The sequence below is a fragment of the Musca autumnalis genome, unplaced genomic scaffold (genome assembly GCF_047663935.1).
Source record: "Musca autumnalis isolate F117 unplaced genomic scaffold, ASM4766393v1 scaffold_1, whole genome shotgun sequence".
Taxonomy (NCBI): Eukaryota; Metazoa; Arthropoda; class Insecta; order Diptera; family Muscidae; genus Musca; species Musca autumnalis.
The window spans coordinates 73,828,360-73,849,959 of record NW_027411644.1 but is presented as its reverse complement, the minus strand read 5'-3'; the positions used below and the strand labels follow the sequence as shown (position 1 = coordinate 73,849,959).

Genomic DNA, 21,600 nt, shown 5'->3' with positions numbered 1-21,600 from the left:
TAAGATGAAACAAAATCAGTGGCTGAGAGTGGACGAAGTAAACTCTGTTGCGGTGCAGCGGCGGTGATTAAATTGAAATTTTGGGTGTAAACTTTATGCTGATAAATTAGTTCTAGTTCTAGTTCTGTATTGTCCGATCTTTTCAACAGCATTTGAATCATTTGTACAGATCACAACAAGTCGATTTGTACATCCCTACAAGTAGCGATATCAAAACAAAAGAGTATACATTTCCAAAATTTTTGTTATAAAATTACAAATTAAATGTAGGTTCATGAACTACAAATTCTTAAAGGAGTGCTGTTGGAGTCCATGTCGAAATCTGAACTGGTGATGAGAAGCTTTTGTAAGATGAAACAAAATCAGTGGCTGAGAGTGGACGAAGTAAACTCTGTTGCGGTGCAGCGGCGGTGATTAAATTGAAATTTTGGGTGTAAACTTCGATGCCAAGGATGCTATTGAATCATGGGTACAAGTGATCTGGCATGTCATCTTTTTAGCATTTTCACTCATGAATTTTATATGAGCGTGACCACCATAAGATGACATTCATTTTCGGATCTTAAGATGACATTCATTGTCGGATCCTAAACATGTCATTTTGACCAATGCTTTGACATGTCATTTTCACTAACCCTATGGAATGACATTTTCATGTCTTGTTTGGAAAATGGAAAATTCTGTATTGAAGTATGATTTTCATGACAAACCAAACTTTTTATTAATTCAAACTAATTCATGAAATAACTAGAACTAATTTATCAGCATAAAGTTTACACCCAAAATTTCAATTTAATCACCGCCGCTGCACCGCAACAGAGTTTACTTCGTCCACTCTCAGCCACTGATTTTGTTTCATCTTACAAAAGCTTCTCATCACCAGTTCAGATTTCGACATGGACTCCAACAGCACTCCTTTAAGAATTTCGAGTTCGTGAACCTACATTTAATTTGTAATTTTGTAATTTTATAACAAAAATTTTGGAAATGTATACTCTTTTGTTTTGATGTCGCTACATGTAGGGATGTACAAATCGACTTGTTTGTTTCTAGTGATCTGTACAAATGATTCAAATGCTGATGAAAAGATCGGATCTTTCACGACTTACTTTGAACCAATGCAAAATATGCCATGAAATCACGTCATCGCATAGAACCCCTTCCTTCAAATTTTGCTGGGTAATTCCCTATCCTTATAAGTTATCACAGTAAGCAACTAAGCTTTCGCGATGGTAAACCACATTTCTTGATGAAGTTTGAGCAGTACGCATTAATTATAGTATGGTATTTTAGGGAAATAGTTAGAGAACTCCCAAATATTTTTTTCTAATTTTTCGAATCAAAAAAACAAAAAAAAATATTTGCAACAATATTTTCCAACAATAAGTTTTTCTCTTTTGTTGTTGCCAAATCTCTATAATTTTGGTTTCATATTTTTCTACGCATTGTCCAGATTCCGTAGATATTATTATATTTATTTTTGGAGGATTTGTACGGACAGGACAGGATAATTTAGATTTACTTCAAGATTTTTTCATTATTTGGCGATTTTCCCCGAAAATAAAAATAGATTTTGTAAATACTTAAACATCTACGAATAGATATGGAATGCTGTTAACGATTTATGCATACATTTTCTCATAACAACAAATAAGATATTTTTAAATATTTGTTCTTTATATGAGAATAAAAACCACTATAACTTTTGCGCGCATCGCACAATTTTGTGAACGCGAACAGATTTGAAACAAGAATTTTTTCCTTAACTTACTAGAGTTGGGCAATCTCGTTCAATTGAAGGATCCGGATCACTATCTCGTTCAATGGACACCGGTAATTTCTTTGACAAAACTGCGTATACTTAATTTCACACGTTGGTTTTTATGATGTTACTCATTCGTCTTTGAACGAGGACAGTGATCCGGATCGTTCAATTGAACGAGATTGTCCAACTATATAACCTGCATTGTGCAACACGAAAATTATTAACCATATTCTGTCACCGCAGTGTGATAGAACACCAAAAATGGAAAGACACGTGTCTCGCCGTTTTTCCCTATCTCATCACCTTTCGCGGTTATAGGCCTCCAAAGGTTTGGGGCTTTTATGTAGAAAGGGTCATTTAGTTAGGACTATATCTTCAAACCCGTTAGGATATTTGAATTTATCTCGGAGGCAAAGTTGTAGCTCTTGTCCTAAAGAACAAAAATTGTGAACACATATAATCCATCAAGCTTCATCTGCAAGGTCAAAATCGCCATGGTCAAATTTCTTTTAAAATTTTTCTCAAGTTTTGTTATACAGCTATCAAACCGATCAAATTTGAAGCAAGCAATCAACTACAAAAATGTACCTCAGATCTCAATAAACATCTTTCTAGAATATACGAACACTGAAGGAACATGTCTTAATGGTCAAAATAGCAAAACCATTGCGATTTTTATCCTCTTTTCTAGGCTTCTGCTCCATAGATATTAAACCGTTCAAAATTCATGAAAACAATCAACCACAAAAGTGTAGCAAAGGCTTCAATAGACAACTTTCTGGAATATGCGAAATGTCTATGAACGGTTCTTAATGGTAAAAATAGCAAAAAATCTTTTGAAAATATCCAATTTTTATACTTTTTTCTCCGAATCTGGTCCAAAGATAAAGGATACAGTCAACTAAAAAAATATACCTTAGATTTCAACAAACAAGTTTCTAGACCAAATAAAGATTCTAGGAACGATTCTTCAAGCTCAAAATTCGATTATTTTAGGTCATTCTTTCCTGTTCAGGTCCGTAAATAACAAACCTTTCAAATTTCCTTGAGTTTTTAACAGTTTGGTATTTCCAAACCTGAGCAGGGGGAATGTTAAAAACATTTAATTGTTCGTGAATTTCAGCCCTAAGTATCATTCCTAGAATCTTCATATGTTCTAAAAAGTTGTTTACTGAAATCTTAGGTACATTTTGGTGGTTGAGTCGGAGAAAAAAGTGTACAAATTGGATATTTTCAAAAGGTTTTTGCTATTTTTACCGTTCATAGACATTTCGTATATTCCAGAAAGTTGTTTATTGAAGCCTTTGCTACACTATTGTGCTTGATTGTTTTCTTGAATTTTTAAGAAGAGAAAAGAGGATACAAATCGCAATTGTTTTGTTATTTTGACCATTAAGACCTGTTTCTTCAGGGTTCGTATATTCTAGAAAGATGTTTATTGAGATCTGAGGTACATTTTTGTAGTTGGTAGTTTGCTTCAAATTTGATCGGTTTGATAGCTGTATAACAAAACTTGAGAAAAATTTTAAAAGAAATTTGACCATGGCGATTTTGACCTTGCAGATGAAGTTTGATGGGTTGTATGTGTTCACAATTTTTGTTCTTTAAGACAAGAGCTACAACTTTGCCTCTGAGATAAATTCAAATTTCCTAACGGTTTGGAAGATATAGTCCTGACTAAATGACCCTTTTTACATCAAAGCCTCAAACCTTTGGAGGTCTATAACCGCGAATGTTAATGAGATAGGGAAAAACGGCGAGACACATGTCTTCTCATTTTTGGTGTTCTATCACACTGTGGAGTCAGAATATGCTTAATAAAACATGACTCAAAAAAATTACACACGTGCTATATAACAAAAAATGTAGATGTGCTCGCAAAATAAAATTTTTAAATTTGTTCAAATGGAATTGCAAAGGAAATTTGGTTTTTAACATATATTTTAAAAGGTTCCGGTTCCATCAGTATAGCCAGTTGGATTTTCTTGAAAATGAGGGATAGGCTCTGAGCGCCACACTTTTCCTATAGAAAAGTTTATCGGTAATGACTTTTCCTATAGATAAGTTTCATCAACGATAAAAAGTTCAACAGTGATGACTTTTCCTATGGAAATATTCATAGGTGATGACTTTTTCTGTAGAAAATTCATTGCTGGTGATTTCCTATGGAAAAGTTTCCTATAAAAAAGTTCCTATAGAAAAAGTTTCCTATGGAAAAAGTCCATCAGTGTTGATTCTTCCTATAGGTTAGTTCATCGGTGATGTCTTTTGTGTTTACTTTTCCTAATGAAAACATCATCGGTGATGATTTTGCTATGGAAAAGATCATCGGTGATGACTTTTCCTATGAAAAAGATCATCGGTGATGACTTTTCCTACGAAAAACATCATCGGTAATGACTTTTCCTATGGAAAAATCATCGAAGATGACTTTTCATATGGAAAATATCATCATGATCAAATCCATAGGTGATGGTTTTTCCTATAGATGACTTTTCCTATGGAAAATATCATCGGTGGTGAATTTTCCTATGGAAAAGATCATCGGTGATGAATTTTCCTATGAAAAAGATCATCGGTGATGACTTTTCCTATGGAAAAGATCATCAGTGATGACTTTTCCTATGGAAAAGATCATCAGTGATGACTTTTCCTATGGAAAAGATTATCGGTGATGACTTTTCCTATGGAAAAGATCATCGGTGATGACTTTTCCTATGGAAAAGATCATCGGTGATTACTTTTCCTATGGAAAAGATCATCGGTGATGACTTTTCCTATGGAAAAGATCATTGGTGATGACTTTTCCTATGGAAAAGATCATTGGTGATGACATTTCCTATGGAAAAGATCATCGGTGATGACTTTTCCTATGGAAAAGATTATCGGTCATGACTTTTCCTATGGGAAAGATTATCGGTGATGACTTTTCCTATGGAAGAGAACATCGGTGATGACTTTTCCTATGAAAACGAACATCGGTGATGACTTTTCCCATGGAAAAGATCATCGGTGATGACTTTTCCTATGGAAAAGATCATCGGTGATGACTTTTCCTATGGAAAAGATCATCGGTGATGACTTTTCCTATGAAAAAGATCATCGGTGATGACTTTTCCTATGGAAAAGGTAATCGGTGATGACTTTTCCTATGGAAAAGATCATCGGTGATGACTTTTCCCATGGAAAAGATCATCGGTGATGACTTTTCCCATGGAAAAGATCATCTGTGATGACTTTTCCTATGGAAATCATCGGTGATGACTTTTCCTATGGAAAAGATCATCGGTCATGACTTTTCCTATGGAAGAGAACATCGGTGATGACTTTTCCTATGAAAACGAACATCGGTGATGACTTTTCCTATGAAAACGAACATCGGTGATGACTTTTCCTATGAAAACGAACATCGTTGATGACTTTTCCTATGGAAAAGATCATCGGTGATGACTTTTCCTATGGAAAAGATCATCGGTGATGACATTTCCTATGGAAAAGATCATCGGTGATGACTTTTCCTATGGAAAAGATCATCGGTGATGACTTTTCCTATGGAAAAGATCATCGGTGATGACTTTTCCTATGGAAAAGATCATCGGTGATGACTTTTCCTATGGAAAAGATCATCGGTGATGACTTTTCCTATAGAAAAGATCATCGGTGATGACTTTTCCTATGGAAAAGATCATCAGTGATGGCTTTTCCTATGGAAAAGATCAACGGTGATGACTTTTCCTATGGAAAAGATCATCGGTGATGACTTTTCATATGGAAAAGATCATCATATGGATAAGTTCATCATCTGTGATGACTTTTCCTATGGAAAAGATCATCGGTGATGACTTTTCCTATGGAAAAGATCATCGATGATGACTTTTCCTATGGATAAGGTCATCGGTGATGACTTTTCCTATGGAAAATGTCATCGGTGATGACTTTTCCTATGGAAAATGTCATCGGTGATGACTTTTCCTATGAAAATGTTTATCGTTGATTACTTTTCCTATGGAAAAGTTCATCGTTGATGACTTTTCCTATGGAAAAGTTCATCGTTGATGACTTTTCCTATGGAAAAGTTCATCGTTGATGACTTTTCCTATGGAAAAGTGCATCGTTGATGACTTTTCCTATTGACTTTTCCTATGGAAAAGTTCATCGGTGATGACTTTTCCTATGGAAATGTTCATCGGTGATGACTTTTCCTATGGAAAATATTATCGGTGATGACTTTTCCTATGGAAAAGTTCCTCGGCGATGACTTTTTCTAGAGAAAAGCCCATCGGTGATGACTTTTCCTATAGAAAATTTTCATCACCAATTAAAAGTTCATCTGCGAAGGTTTTTGTTATGGAAATGTTCATGGGTAATGACTTCTGCAGAAAGTTCATTGCTGGTGAATTTCCCTATGAAAAAGGTCATCGGTATGAAAAATTTCCTATAGAAGTTTCCTATGGAAAAATCATCGTTGATGACTTTTCCTATGGATAAGTTAATCGTTGATGAATTTTCCTATGGAAAAGTTCATCGTTGATGGCTTCGTCGTTGATGACTTTTCCTATGGAAAATTTCATTGTTGATGACTTTTCCTATGGAAAATTTCATGGTTGATGAGAAAATCTCATCGGTAATGACTTTTGCCTATAGAAAATTTTCATCACCATGTAACAGTTCATCAGTGATGGTTTTTCTTATGGAAATGTTCATAGGTGATGGCTTTTCCTGTAGGGAGTTCGTTGGTGGTGAATTTCCCTGTGGAAACTGTCATCGGTGATGAAAAGTTTCTTATAGAAAAGTTCCTATAGAAAAGAGATTCCTATGGAAAAAGTTCATCGGTGATGAGTTTTCCTATAGAAAAGTTAATCGATGATGACTTTCCTTATAGATATATGCATAGGTATTGACTTTTTCTAAAGAAAAAAATCATCGGTGAAGATTTTCCTATAAAAAATTTTCTCGGTGATAACTTTTCCTATAGAAAAACTCGTGGATGACAATTTTTCCTACAGAAAAGTGCATTGGTTATGACTTCTCCAGTAGAAATTCACCGGTGATGACTTTTTCCAGTAGAAAAATTCATCAGTGATGATTTTTCTAGTAGAAGAATTCGTAGTTGATATCTTTTCCTATAAAAAAGTTCATGTGTGATTGCTTTTCCTATAGAAAAGTTCATCGGTGTTATCTTTTCCTATAGAAAAGTTCATCGGTGATAACTTTTCCTATGGAAAAGTTCATCGGTGATAACTTTTCCTATGGAAAAGATCATCGGTGATGACTTTTCCAATAGAAAATTTCATTATAATGACTTTTCCTGTGGAATTTCTTACCTTTTTTCAACTCTTCAAAAACCTTGTAATAAAACACATATTGCTTAATTCTTCTTCATTTAATTACTTTATTTTCATTATTTATATTTCACAAAAAAAACATTATTATTAATTTACGTTACTGAGCATTTATTTCCATTTAATTTTACGTTACTTTATAAATCCATTTTTAAAGTTACTTCTTAATAATTTTTCATTTAGGTTTTTTTGTGTTTTTACTAAATTAAAATATTTAACCTTCATCATTTGTTTTGTTCTTTTTTTTGTAGTTATTATTTATAAGTAATTATGTATATTTATATAAGATGTATATTTATACCATTAACTTATTTATATAACTTTACAATTTCATTTAATTTTAAATTATGTTGTTGTTGTTGTTTGTTATTATTATTATTATTACTGTTAATTTAGGTTTGTGAGTGGATTTTTAAAAAATTTTACAATTTCACATTTAATACAAATTTGTGGGTTTCTTGTTATGTTTTTCCTATGGAAAAATCATCGTTGATGACTTTTCCTATGGAGTTTAGTTAATATTAGTTTTTTTTATTTTTTATAATCTGTCTATTTTTTATTTATAAAATTAATAACTGTGGTTTAGTTCGTTAGTTGTTGTTGTTGTTGTTGTTGTTAATTTAATTACAATTTGCTGTTTGTTGTTAGATGTACTTTAGTTTTAATTTATTAATAATGTTTTACATTGCTGATGTTGGAAAATATAATTTTAATAAATTTAAAAATGAATTGTTCTTGTTTTAATTTGCAACAAACAAAAGGGAAAGTATTATATGTGGAAGGTCTAAAATTGCTTGAATTTAAATTTAAATTAAAAATAAAATTACATAATTGTTTTAATGTGTTTAACACAGAAGAGGATGGATTGTTTTGTTTTAAGTGAGTTTTTTTTCAAACATCAAAAAGAATTTACAAAAAAATATTTTTTTCTTTTTAAATTAAATTTACGGTTATGTTTTTATTTTACTGTGCAACATATTGGGACAGATAGAATCTTTGCAAATTGGAAATAATTTGGAGTAAAAGTGAAGAGAGACAGAAAAAAAATAAAATTTATTTTTCGAAGAAATATTGTGGATTGTGGATCTTGGAAGTTGAAAATTATATCATTTCAGTTTTTTCTGTGAAAAATTCTACATTGCTTTCATGCAAACTCTGTGCGGATTTTTATTTTTATATCCGTTAGATCTTCCTTGATCTAAATCATTTTACAGATTCTAGATATCTGTTTCCGTTCCCATTTTATTTAATTTTTATTAAAGGGCCATTGTGGCGTATAAGTAATATTAATTATTTTAAATGAAACTTGTTGAGAGCATAACTCACAAAATATAATTGATATAGAGAAAGGAAAATATGTTTCTGATAGGTGAAAATGTCTATTTTCTATATTTCCAAATACTTTTCTTGGGTGCAAACGATTTTCCAAATAAATATCGCCATTTTTTGGACCAACGGCAAAACCCCAAGGCTAGAGATGGCGTAAACTCTAACCTATTTCACAACTTGTAGAACAAGAATTATTTCTTTTAATTTTAATTATGTAATTTTTGTTTTCTTAGAAAGAATGCGTGTACAGATTACAATCATTAATTTCCGTTCCAATTGTGTTGAATTTTTATTTGCAAGTCTTTGGACCATAATTAGATTTTGGGTAAAATTTGACTTGAAAATTGATAATATAGAATTTCTATGGGAACATGATCGATTTATTTTTTTAATTTTCCTTAAATTCTTGGAAAATAATTCGTTATCATATTGAAAACAATTTTATATAATTTTTGTTACAAGTCCATTGGGGCGTAAAAGTGTTTTAAATTATTTTCAGTGAAGATTTTTGGAGCCATACAGGAAGTTATGATATGAGGTGGAAGTTTATATTTTACTAGATTGCAAGAAAACTTCTTGTGTGCAAAAAATTAACCTGTAATTGGACTATTGGCAGAAAACCAGGATCGGAGTTAAAACCTAGAAACCTACCTTTCTACCAAATATCAATTCCCACAGAAAGTTCATTCTGTTTAATTAATACTAACATTTACTTTTTCATTTATTTACATTTCCCATATCGGACAAAAATTTTACACATTAATTCCGATATATAATTGACTGAAGACAGAAACCCAAGACTAGAGTTGTTTAAAAAAATATTTTCGTGGAAAATAAATAATTTCTATAGGCATATAGGCGACCTAATTTTTATTTATTGCCATTCATTTCCTTAACAAAAATCCGTTTACAGCTTGAAAATATCAATTGCCGTTCCAATTCTATTGAATTTTTATTCGTAGACCTTTGGAGCGTATAAGTGTTATTAATTATTTTCCTTTAATATTGTTGCAGCTATAACTCAGGCGATCTAATTGATATGGAGAAGGGATAATATGTTCCCAACAGGTGGGAGTGTATATTTTCCATATCTATAAATATAATTCTTGTGTGCAAGCGATTTTTTCCAATAATATCTGCGGAAAGGGTAACATCCGTAAAATATTATCGAAATATTTGGAAAATTTTAACTGTTTCAAAGTCATATGTATCAGCGGCCAAAAAAAGCTTCTAGAAGTGGAGTTTGGGATATATTTGTCACCAATATATGCTGTTCCACTACAAATGTCCTTGTTGAAAATACATATACATACATAAAACCTTGGAAAAGTTTTAATTTATATGGAAACATGGGTGAGATAATTTCTTTTTTTGCTACCTAATTTCTTAAGAAACCCCGTTTTAAAATTGAAAATATAAATTTTTGTTCTGATTTTATTGAATTTTTATTAGACTGTCCTTGGGGCGAATAAGTGTTATTAACTATTTTGCATAAATATTATTGGAGCCATAACTCTAAAAATCGAATTGATTTGGAGAAAGGAAGATATAATCCTGATAGCTGAGAGTGTAAGCGATTTTCTTCAAAAATATATGCATAAAAGCAAAAAATTCCTAAAAAGTGGTTGAAAATAGAACCCTTGTGACTCAAATATATTTCTTGTGCATACAAAATTATATAAATTTTATTTATTACATTTAATTTTCTTAACAAGAATCCATTTTCAGATTGAAAATATCAATTGTAGTTCGGATTTTATTGAATTTTTATTAGACGGTCCTTGGGGTGTATAAGTGTTATTAATTATTTTCCATAAATATTGTTGGAGCCATAACTCAAAAAGTCGAATTGATGTAGAGAAAGGGAAATATGATTCTAAAAGGGCGATGTGTATATTTTCCAGATTTACTAGTCCACTTCTAGTGTGCAAGCGTTTTTCCACAAAAATAGCTGAGCAACGGCAAAAATCGTGGGGCGTTAATATTGTTAAAGCCATAACTCATAAAATCTAATTGATATGAAGAAAGGAAAATATGATCCCAATATGGCGGAGATATTTTCAAGGTTTATAAACGCAATTCTTGTGTTTTTTTTTGTGTTAAAGCAAAAATGTCTACAAAAAAGTGGTTGAAGTTCGAACCCTTGTGTATCACTTGTTCTTCTTGCCCCTGAAAGCTTATGTAATTCTTATTTAAAGACGTTTAGTTCCTTAGGAAAAATCTGTTTTCAGATTGAAAATATAAATTGCCGTTCTGATTTTATTGAATTTTTATTATATATAAGTGTTGTTAATTATTTTGGCTAAATATTATTGGAGCCATAGTTTAAAAAGTCGAATTGATATGGAGAAAGGGAAATATGACGTCAACAGGGGGAACTAAAACATACACTTGTTGCGTGCAAGCGATTTGCGACAAAAATGGCTGAGCAACGGCAAATATCTTGGCGCGTAAATATTGTTGAAGCCAAAACACAAAAAATCGCATTTTTTATGTATAAAGGGAAATATGATCCCAACAGGGCAGAGTGTATATTTTCCGGATTTACCAATGTACTTTGTGTATGCAAGCGATTTTCTTCAACAACAGATACGAAAATTCAAAACAAGTTGTTGAAATGGGGGGACAATTTGAACTCTTGTGAATCACATTTATTTATTGCCCATAAAAGTTTATAAAATTTGTATTTATTATTGTTTATTTCCCTAATAAGAATCCGTTTTCAGATTGAAAATATCAGTTACCTATCACTATTATTTAATTTTTATTAGATGGTCCTTGGGACGTATTAGTGTTATTAATTATTTTTCACAAATATTGTTACAGCCATAACTCACTAAATCTAATTGATATGGAGAAAGGAAAATATGATCCCAAAAGGGCAGAGTGTATATTTTCCAGATTAACACATACACTTCTTGTGTGCAAGCGATTTCCCACAATAATAATTGCGTAAAGCAAAAACTCCCCAAAAAAGTGATGGAAATTGTCATAAAATCGAACGACTTTTGAAGTCATATTTCCCCATAAAAGCTTGCTGATGAGGACTGTTGGGCTATTTTCCTTTTAATTTTATTTCATTCTAACCTCCAGCAAAAGATTCTATTGCATTAAATACTTCCATGTTGCACAGTGTTTCCATTTACCAATAATTTTTTTATGTGTTGTTGAATTTAGTTATGTTTTTTCTTCTTTTAATTATTTATATACAACTTGATTTTTATATAGGTTTGCATGTATCATTAGATTTGTTGCGTTTTCTGTTTTTATTTAAAACAAATGAAGGTTGTTGATATATTTGAAAAAAAATTCCCTAAATAAACTCAAGACAACAAAGTTGTACGCTCTTTTTCCTTTTTTGACAAATTTTCTAACCGAAGAAAAGAAAAAATGGCAGGACATTTTTCTTTATTGTTTGTATGGTATGCATTTAACTATGTTAAAAAATAAATGTCGGTATGAGTGCATGTGTGGGGGGAGGGGGTGTGTGTGTTCTTTATTACTTTCATTGTATGGGTTACAACAAAAGTTTATGGGGGGATCATTGAGTTTTAAGTGGTTTCCTCCATTTGATAACCAAATTGTTGACCACATGTAGTTGGTTTGATTGGTTGTGGTTTTATTGGGTGGGGTGAAAGAACTGTTTTTGTTGTTGTTAAATTAATGCTGTTGTTGTTAATGTTGTTTCCCTTAAGGACTTGAGTTGATTGTTGTGTGTGTGTGTCTTATCCGTCCTTTAAAATGTTCAAGCAAATTTCATTGATGCTTGTTTGTGATGCGAGTGTTCATTTGTTGTTTTTGTTGTTGTTGTTGAGAGACTGTATGTGTTGTGGTTGTCTGGTGTTGTTGTTGTGTAAGGTTTTGCATGCTCTTTTATCACTTTCAATTAATTTCCTAAAACAAAAATGAATATTTCAAATAATATTAAAATATTCGCATATTTTTAATGAATTTTTTTTTGTTCGAAGACTTAAAGTCTTCAAGGGTTTGTCTTTTTTTAATAATCTTCATAAAACTATTAAGTCTTTTTCATTTGTTGTTTCTTTGTTGTATCAGTTTCCATGAATTATGATCTTTAGTAAAATTGTTTTTGTTTTTCATTTTTAATTGAGTCTTAATATGTTGTTTTGTCTTGTTTTTTTCTTTAATTTTTGGTATGCAAAACTCTGGCACAAAGTTTAAACACATTCAGTGCCCTGCTCGTTAAGAGGTTCTTTGGACTGTAAAGAAAAAAAGAGAAGATATAAAAATACATATGTATATTAGTATTGCTTGTGTGTTTGAGGGTGCTAAAATAGTTTAAAAAGTGAGGTAAAAATTAAAGTGTATGAAGAAATAAAGAAATTAAAATATAAAAATAAATAATTAAATAATTTTTCTCTTATAAAATATACTATAAAAAATAAAATAAAATATAAAAATAAATAATTACGTAATTTTTCTCTTATAAAATATATTATAAAATGAAATAAATCTTTTGAAGATGAAATTAAATTAAAAATATTATATAAAAAATATAAAGAAATTTATAAATTTAAAGTAAAATAATCAAATATTAAAAAAAAAAATTTTCATTTCGTGTTTGATATGAAAAACTTAATGTTAACATTAAAATTAATTAACAAATATTGGAACTAATAATAATAATGGAAATGTTACAAATAAATAAAGCACTTAAAATAAGAATGGTAAAATAACTTAACTCATATCTCAGGAGGTATTAGCTTCCCCAAGAAAAAAAAAAAAACAAAAAAAATATTTTAGTCAAGATCACTACGACTACCCTATTTTAAAATATCAACACGATTCGAGATTTTGCGTTAAACTTTTAGTTAATAGCTGTACAAATTTTCAGAGCATTCAGGGCATTATGACGAGATGCGTGGACTTGCTCACGAATCACAATATCGCAAGCACTGACCTGTTTTAGTGGCCAAAAAATAACCATTTATTTTCAACGACATGTCCTTGTTAAAATAATGGATTAGTAAGGAGTATTTTTACTGGGTACAGTAATCGCGCCCTCCAGCCATTTTTTAGTTGGTCACATTCCATTTTTTATGGCAATTATGGCAAAAGGACTAGTGAAAACTTTAACTCTTTAAGCATCGAGTATTCTCATGTGTGGGAAAGCCGAAAAGTAAGCATCATTCTCACTAATATGAGAATACTCGCTGCTTAATGAGTTCAGGTTTTCACTAGAAAAATCATCATTTCAAAAAACTGAAACGCCAATTGATAATCCCTTTCGGCGGGATAGTAGCGATCAGTAAATTTTGCAAGGCTGTCAGTGCGTTTTGTAAATATTACTCTGTTCACGTAGTAAACAGACATAGTTTATAATAAAGATAGTGAATGTCTTGGTGAGGGTTGTGTGTGTAGATTAAAGAGATCATGTTGTTAAATAGGGATCTACTTTCAATACAGTCCACTTGAAAAAGGGTAAACATGTGGTAAGCACACCGCCTTATCGTAGGAGGTCGATAGAATGAACTCTCCATAAGATTGTATGGCAGATGCGTTCGTACACATATGTGCACTCTTTCTCTTTTCTACACACTAGTTTAAGTAGGTTAAGTAATATTTTTGTATTTAGTTATTAAGAACATTTTTACTTTTAATAAATCAGTGCATGTATAGCATTCGACTGGGAAAGACGTCTTGTTCTTTCCACGGTACTAGATCCTTATTTACAACTCTCTATAATAGAGAGTAATGATGAAGTGTTTTTTAAGAATATTTTTTCAAGCCGTTGATTTGTCTAAAGAATGTTTTTCAATTAGTTGAGTTTTTTTAAAGAATATTTTTTGAAGTAGCGAATTTTTTAAGGAATACTTTTCAAGTCGTGGATTTTTTAAAGAATAATTTTTAGTCGTGTTTTTAAAGAATAATTTTTAGTCGTGTTTTTAAAGAAAAATTTTTCAAGTCGTGAATTTTAAAAAAAGTAGTGGATTTTTCTAAAGAATTATTCTTCAAGCCGTACATTTTTTAAACATATTTTTGTTCAAGCCATGGATTTGTTTAAGAATATTTTATTTTAATTCGTGGGTTTATTTAAAAAATATTTTTTTCGTGTCGTGGATTTTTTAAAGATTTTTTTTTTCAAGTCGTGGATTTTTTAAAGATTATTTTTCAAGTCGTGGAATTTTTTAAGAATAATTTTTCAAGTCGTGGAATTTTTTAAGAATTATTTTTAAAGTCGTGGACTTTTTTAAAGAATATTTTTTCAAGTCGTGGATTTTTTAAAAGAATATTTTTTCGAAGTCGTGGATTTTTTTAAGAATATTTTTCATGTCGCTGATTTTTTAAAGAATATTTTTTCAAGACGTGGATTTTTTAAGATTTTTTTTAAATCGTGGAATGTTTAAAGAATATTTTTCAAAGTCGTGGAATGTTTAAAGAATATTTTTCAAAGTCGTGGATTTTTTTAAGAATGTTGTTTTTAAGACGTGGATTGTTTAAGATTTTCTTTTAAATCGTGGAATGTTTAAAGAATATTTTTCAAAGTCGTGGATTTTTTTAAGAATTTTTTTTTCAAGTCTTGGACATTTTAAAGAATATTTTTCAAAGTCGTGGATTTTTTTAAGAATTTTTTTCAAGTCTTGGACATTTTAAAGAATATTTTTTCAAGTCCTGTATTTTTTAAAGTCCTGGATTTTTTAAAAATATTTTTTTAAGTCGTGCATTTTTGAAAGAATAATTTTTCAAGTCTTGGATTTTTAACAAAATATTTTTTGATTATTTTTCAAGTATTGAATTTTTTAATGAATACCTTTAAAGTAGTGGTTTTTTTTAAAAAATAGGAGTGGATTTTTTTAAAGAATATTTTTTTTAGTCGTAAATTTTTTAAAGAATATTTTTTTTTAAAGCCGTGAATTTTTTTATAGAATATTTTATATCAAGTCGTGGTTTTTTTTTTAAAAAAATTCGAGTCGCGGTTTTTAAAGAGTATTTTTCAAGACGTGGAATTTGTTAAGAAATATATTTCAAGTCGTGGATTTTTTTTAAAGAATATTTTTTTCAAGTCATGGATTTTTTAAAGAATATTTGTTTCAAGTCATGGATTTTTTAAGGAATATTTTTCATGTCGGGTATTTTTTAAAGAATATGTTTTCAAGACGTGGAATTTTTTTAAATCGTGGAATGTTTAAAGAATATTTTATTTCAAGTCGTGGGTTTATTTAAAAAATATTTTTTTCGAGTCGTAGATTTTTTAAAGATTTTTTTTTCAAGTAGTGGATTTTTCATGTCGGGAATTTTTTAAAGAATATTTTTTCAAGACGTGGATTTTTTTAAGATCCTTTTTAAATCGCGGAATGTTTAAAGAGTATTCTATTTCAAGTCGTGGGTTTATTTAAAAAATATTTTTTCGAGTCGTGGATTTTTTTAAAGAATTTCTTTTCAAGTAGTGTATTTTTTAAAGGGTATTTATCAAGACGTGGCATTTTTTACGAATATATTTCATGTCGTGAATTTCTTTTAAGAATATTTTTTTCAAGTCATGGATTTTTTAAAGAAAATTTTTCATGTCGGCGATTTTTTAAAGAATATTTTTTCAAGACGTGGATTTTTTTTAAGATTTTTTTATTAAATCGTGGAAAGTTTAAAGAAACATTTTTTCCAAGTCGTGGATTTTTAAAGGTCTTTTTTTCATGTCTTGGACATTTTAAAGAAAATTTTTTCAAGTCCTGGATTTTTTTAAAAAATATTTTTTCAAGTCGTGGTTTTTTTAAAGAATATTTTTTCAAGTCTTGGGTTTTTTTAAAGAATATTTTTCAAGTCGTGGATTTTTTAAAGAATATTTTCTCAAGTCGTGGATTTTTTAAAGAATAATTTTTCAAGTCGTGGATTTTTTAAAGAATATTTTTTCAAGTCGTGGATTTTTTAAAGAATATTTTTTTAAGTTGTCGATTTTTTAAAGAATATTTTTTCAAGTCGGGGATTTTTTAAAGAATATTTTTTCAAGACGTCGTGGATTTTTTAAGGGATATTTTTTCAAGACGTCGTGGATTTTTTAAAGAATATTTTTTCAAGACGTCGTCGATTTTTTAAAGGATATTTTTTCATGTCGTGGATTTGTTAAAAAATATTTTTTCAAGTCGTGAATTTTTTAAAAAATATTTTTTCAAGTCGTGGATTTTTTTAAGAATTTTTTTCAAGTCGTGGAATTTTTTAAAGAATAATTTTTCAAGTCGTGGATTTTTTAAAAAATATTTTTTCAAGTCGTGGATTATTTTAAGAATTTTTTTAAGTCGTGGATTTTTTAAGAACTTTTTTCAAGTCGTAGATTTTTTTAAGAATTTTTTCGTGGAATTTTTTAAAGAATAATTTTTCAAGTCGTGGATTTTTTAAAGAATATTTTTTTAAGACGTCGTGAATTTTTTAAGGGATATTTTTTCAAGACGTCGTGGATTTTTTAAAGAATATTTTTTCAAGACGTCTTGGATTTTTTAAAAAATATTTTTTCAAGTCGTGAATTTTTTAAAAAATATTTTTTCAAATCGTGGTTTTTTTAAAAAATATTTTTTCAAGTCGTGGATTTTTTTAAGAATTTTTTCAAGTCGTGGATTTTTTTAAGAATTTTTTCAAGTCGTGGATTTTTTAAAGTCGTGGAATTTTTTAAAGAATAATTTTTCAAGTTGTGGATTTTTTAAAGAATTTTTTCAAGTCGTGGATTTTTTTAAGAATTTTTTTCAAATCGTGGATTTTTTAAAGATTTTTTTTCAAGTCGTGGATTTTTTTAAGAATTTTTTTCAAGTCGTGGAATTTTTTTAAGAATTTTTTTCAAGTCGTGGAATTTTTTAAAGAATAATTTTTCAAGTCGTGGATTTTTTAAAGAATAGTTTTCATGTCGTGGATTTTTTAAATAATATTTTTCATGTCGTGGATTTTTTCAAGATTTTTTTAAATCGTGGATTTTTTAAATATTTTTCAAGTCGTAGATTTTTAAAGAATATTTTTTCAAGTCGTGAATTTTTAAAAGAATATTTTTTCAAGTCGTGAATTTTTTAAAGAATATTTTTTCAAGTCGTGGATTTTTTAAAGAATATTTTTTCAAGTCGTGGATTTTTTAAAGAACATTTTTCAAGTCGTGGATTTTTTAAAGAATATTTTTTTCAAGTTGTGGATTTTTTAAAGAACATTTTTTCCCAGTCGTGGAGTTTTTAAAGAATATTTTTTCAAGTCTTGGATTTTTTAAAGAATATTTTGTCAAGTCGTGGATGTTTTAAAGGGTATTATTTCGTCGCACATGGTTTGTGGTGTAGGGTATCACATAGCCGGCCCATCCTGTTTGCATCCATTGTTTATTTGTTTTAATTAATAAAATAATTTTAATATTAATAATTTAATTAATAATAATTTTATAACATTTTGTATAAAATTTATTATTTATCGGTTCTCCAACCCAAAGTTTCAGTTGTATGCAAAGTGTGCAATCTATGGAAAATCCACAAATATTTAAAGTTTTCCAGCTCAATAGCTCTCCGCAAATCTTTCGTTTGTGAATATTATATTAAATTAAATTGTTGCCCAAATAACATTTTTGGCTAATGAAATTTACAGCCTGTTCATGTATGTCGACCGAAAGAATTTTTGCGCTTCGGAAGTGGAAAAAAATCATTTTCTGTTCATGTAAACGCCTTCGAAACGAAAATCTATGCGACCGACAAGCCATACGAAATAACACGTAAACGTACACTTTTCCATTAAATTTGGGTTTATGTATTTCGAAAGGACTGTCTCTTATAGAAAGAGAATGTCAAAATCACTCACTTGCTTTGTAGCTGCCGAGTAGAACGTAAACTCGCGAATAACACCGAAAATCTTAAAACAAATTTATGCAACACATTCTTGAAACAAAATAAAAATTTCATAGACACGTTTTAATGGCTTTTTCATTCATTATTTTGAAGAAATCAATAAAATAAAATAATTCAAAATACCGACACATTTTATTTTTCAAACAAAACAAATCACACATATTCCAATGCTTGTATGTATATGTGTATTTTGTTTTCATTTCTCATTTGGCTCTCATTTATGGAACATAGTTGTACAAATGTACATTCAATTTAGTAGTATTTCGCATAGGATACGTAACGGCGGTCGCACGATAGTTTGCGAAATACATGAACGCATTTTTAGACGGAAGTGAGTGACTGCTTTCCTTTCGTACAGGTTTCCGTGCGACATACATGAACAGGCGGTTATACATTTTTAAATAACGTTTTTATTTGGTTTTTGTTCAGGTGCGTTATGGTAGCCACAGCAGCATCAGTGCTTCAATTTAAACCATTTTTTCGGTTATAATTAATTTATTTATTACTTTTAGTGGACAGTGGTAGACAAAACCAACAAAAACAAAAAACCAAACATTGTGTGGTTAGAAAAATATTTAATTTAAACCATTTTGTTTGGAATTTTATTATAAATAATGTTGAGCTTTTTGTTTTGAGTAGGTGATGGTAGATTGGGGTTTACAACAACAACCACTAACCACAGTTAATTAAATAATGACAAAGCAAACTGATGCTGCTGCAGATACAAAATATCATATCATGTGGAAAATAATTAAGATATGACATATTTTTGATTTCTCATAGAGAAACTAAAGCTTTTAGAGGTTTTTGTGGTGAAAATGAAAGCAAAACATCAATTTAAATCACTCAATACTTTCATTAGCATTTGACCCATTTACAGACCCCCTCATATTATTGTTTTTTTGTTTTAAGTCAAACAATGCAAACTTATTCTGTTGGAAAATTCAATAAAATTTTATGCAAACAAAACCAATATATTTTCCATATTAATTACAACAGGCAATGCCACTTATTTTTATTAATATTCTCGTCGCAGGGGGGGTGAATGAATGAATGCTCACCATTTGGCCCGCTTTTCAGGAGGGCACTCAGCTGATAAATTAACATTTAAATAAACCCGGCGATGACACATAACACTCATCATAATGGTTTTGTGTAAAAAACCGTAGCAGATTCAAATGGTAAAAACAATCGATTTTAACAGTATAAAAATAAAGTGTACAGTAAATAAAGGCTAAATGTAAATACCACAAAATGAAATATTAAATATTGTTTCAATATATATTTTTTGCATACATTTAATAACAAACAATAAGAGAATCAACAACAACATTTGCCATATTTACAAATGAAAATGAATTAATAAAATACATGGAACAGGAAGCAACTGAAATGTTAACCATGGCAATAAATTTAATTGAAAAACATGATGGAGAAGAAGAAGAAATCAATACAGGATTCGAATAATGTAATGAAAAATACACAACATGTACATATATTAAAATTGTGAGAATAACAATGAAACAAAAAATACAGGGCGACAAAAAAAGTGGATTTAAAACAAAAATATTTTTTCAAACACTAACAATTGAGGATTTATAAAATATCTTTTTTACAAGAATATTCTTTCAAGGAACCAGATTTTTTAAAAAAATATTTTTTGAAGAACCAACAGGCGTGGATTTTTTAATGAATATTTTTTAAAGGATCTCTATAAAAATATTTTTAGAAGACGGGAATATTTTTTCAAGGCATGATTTTTTTTAGGAAAATATGTTCAAGGATTAAAATTTTTTAAGAAATAATTTTCAAGTCGTGGAATTTTTTAAAAAATATTTTTCAAGTCGTGGATTTTTTAAAGAATATTTTTTCAAGTCGCGGATTTTTTAAAGAATATTTTCTCAAGTTGTGGATTTTTTAAAGAAATTTTTTAATACGGCGTGGATTTTTAAGGATTTTTTTCAAGGCGTTGAATTTTTCTAATAATATTTTTTCAAAGCTTGGAATTTTTTAAGAATATTTTGGGAGGCGTGGAATTTGTTTAAGAATATTTTTTCGAGGCTTGGAATTTTTTTAAGAATATTTCTAAAGGCGTGGCATTTTGTTAAGAATATTTTATCAAGGCCTGGAATTTTTTAAAGAGTATTTTTTCAAGGCCTTGAATTTTTTAGGAATATGTTTTTTTCTTTTTTCAGAGTATTTTCAAGGCATCGAATTTTTATAAGAATATTTTGAAAAGGCGCGGAATTTTTTTAGGTATATTTTTTACAAGACTTGGAATTTTTTAAGAATATTTTTTCAGGGCTTGGAATTTTTTAAGAATATTTTTTTTAAGTCGTACAATTTTTTAAGAATATTTTTTCAAGGCGTTAATTTTTTAGGAATATTTTTTCAAGGCGTGGAATTTTTTAAGAATATTTTTTAAGTTGTGGAATTTCTTTTAAAAAATAGTTTTAAAGCCTTCAATTTTTTGAAATTATTTTTTAAATCCTTTAATTTTAAGATTATTTTTAAAGCCTTGAATTTTTTAAGAATATTTTTTCAAAGCGTAAAATTAAAATTTTTTAATGAATATTATTTCAAGGCCTAGCATTTTGTTAGGAATATTTTTTAAGGCGTGGAATTTTTTAAGAATAGGTTTTCAAAGCGTGGAATTATGTTTAAGAATATTTTTCAAGTCGTGGATTTTTTTAAGAATATTTTTTCTAGGCGTGGATTTTTTTAATTTATTTTTCACAGCTTGGATTTTTTTATAGATGAAGGACCTACAAGCGGGGAATTTTTTTAAGAATATCTTTTCAAGGGCCTACAGGCGTGGAATTTGTGTAAGACTATTTTTTCAAGGGCCTACTGGCGTGGAATTTTGTTTTAAGAATATTTTTCAAGGACCTACTGGCGTGGAATTTGTTTTAAAAATATTTTTCAAAGAACTACCAATTTTTTTGGTTAGGTTTTTGAAGGCGTGGGATTTTTTAAGAAAATTTTTCAAAGCGTGGATTTTTTTTTTAAAATGTATTTTAGAATATTTTTTCAAGGCGTGATTTCTTAAGATTTTTTTCAAGAATATTTTTAAACGTTGAATTTGAAGGATCTACAGGCGTGGAATTTGTTTTAAGAATATTTTTTCAAGGACCTACTGGCGTGGAATTTTTTTATTTTATGACGAATATTTTCTTCAAAGACCAAAATGCATGGACATTTTCAAAGAATATTTTTTCAAAGGCCAAAATGCATGGAAATTTTCAAAGAATATTTTTTCAAGGACCGAAATAATTGGGAATTTCAAAGAAAATTATTTCAAGGACCTTGAAAATTTTCAAAGAATATTTTTTCAAGGGGCGAA

The 21,600-nt window shown here is 29.3% G+C and overlaps 1 protein-coding gene across 30 annotated transcripts in view; it reads right to left on the bottom strand.

Annotated features, from left to right (window-relative positions):
* Positions 1-9,798: 9,798 nt before the first annotated feature.
* Positions 9,799-21,600, bottom strand: part of LOC141401375 (low-density lipoprotein receptor-like) — a 652,355-nt gene continuing 640,553 nt past the window's right edge. For all 30 annotated transcript variants that reach the window (XM_073981680.1, XM_073981587.1, XM_073981657.1 and 27 more), the window contains one exon: positions 9,799-12,656. In XM_073981680.1, coding sequence (XP_073837781.1) covers positions 12,615-12,656 — 42 coding nt within the window. In that variant the 3' untranslated portion in view covers positions 9,799-12,614. The remainder of the gene's footprint in view (positions 12,657-21,600) is intronic.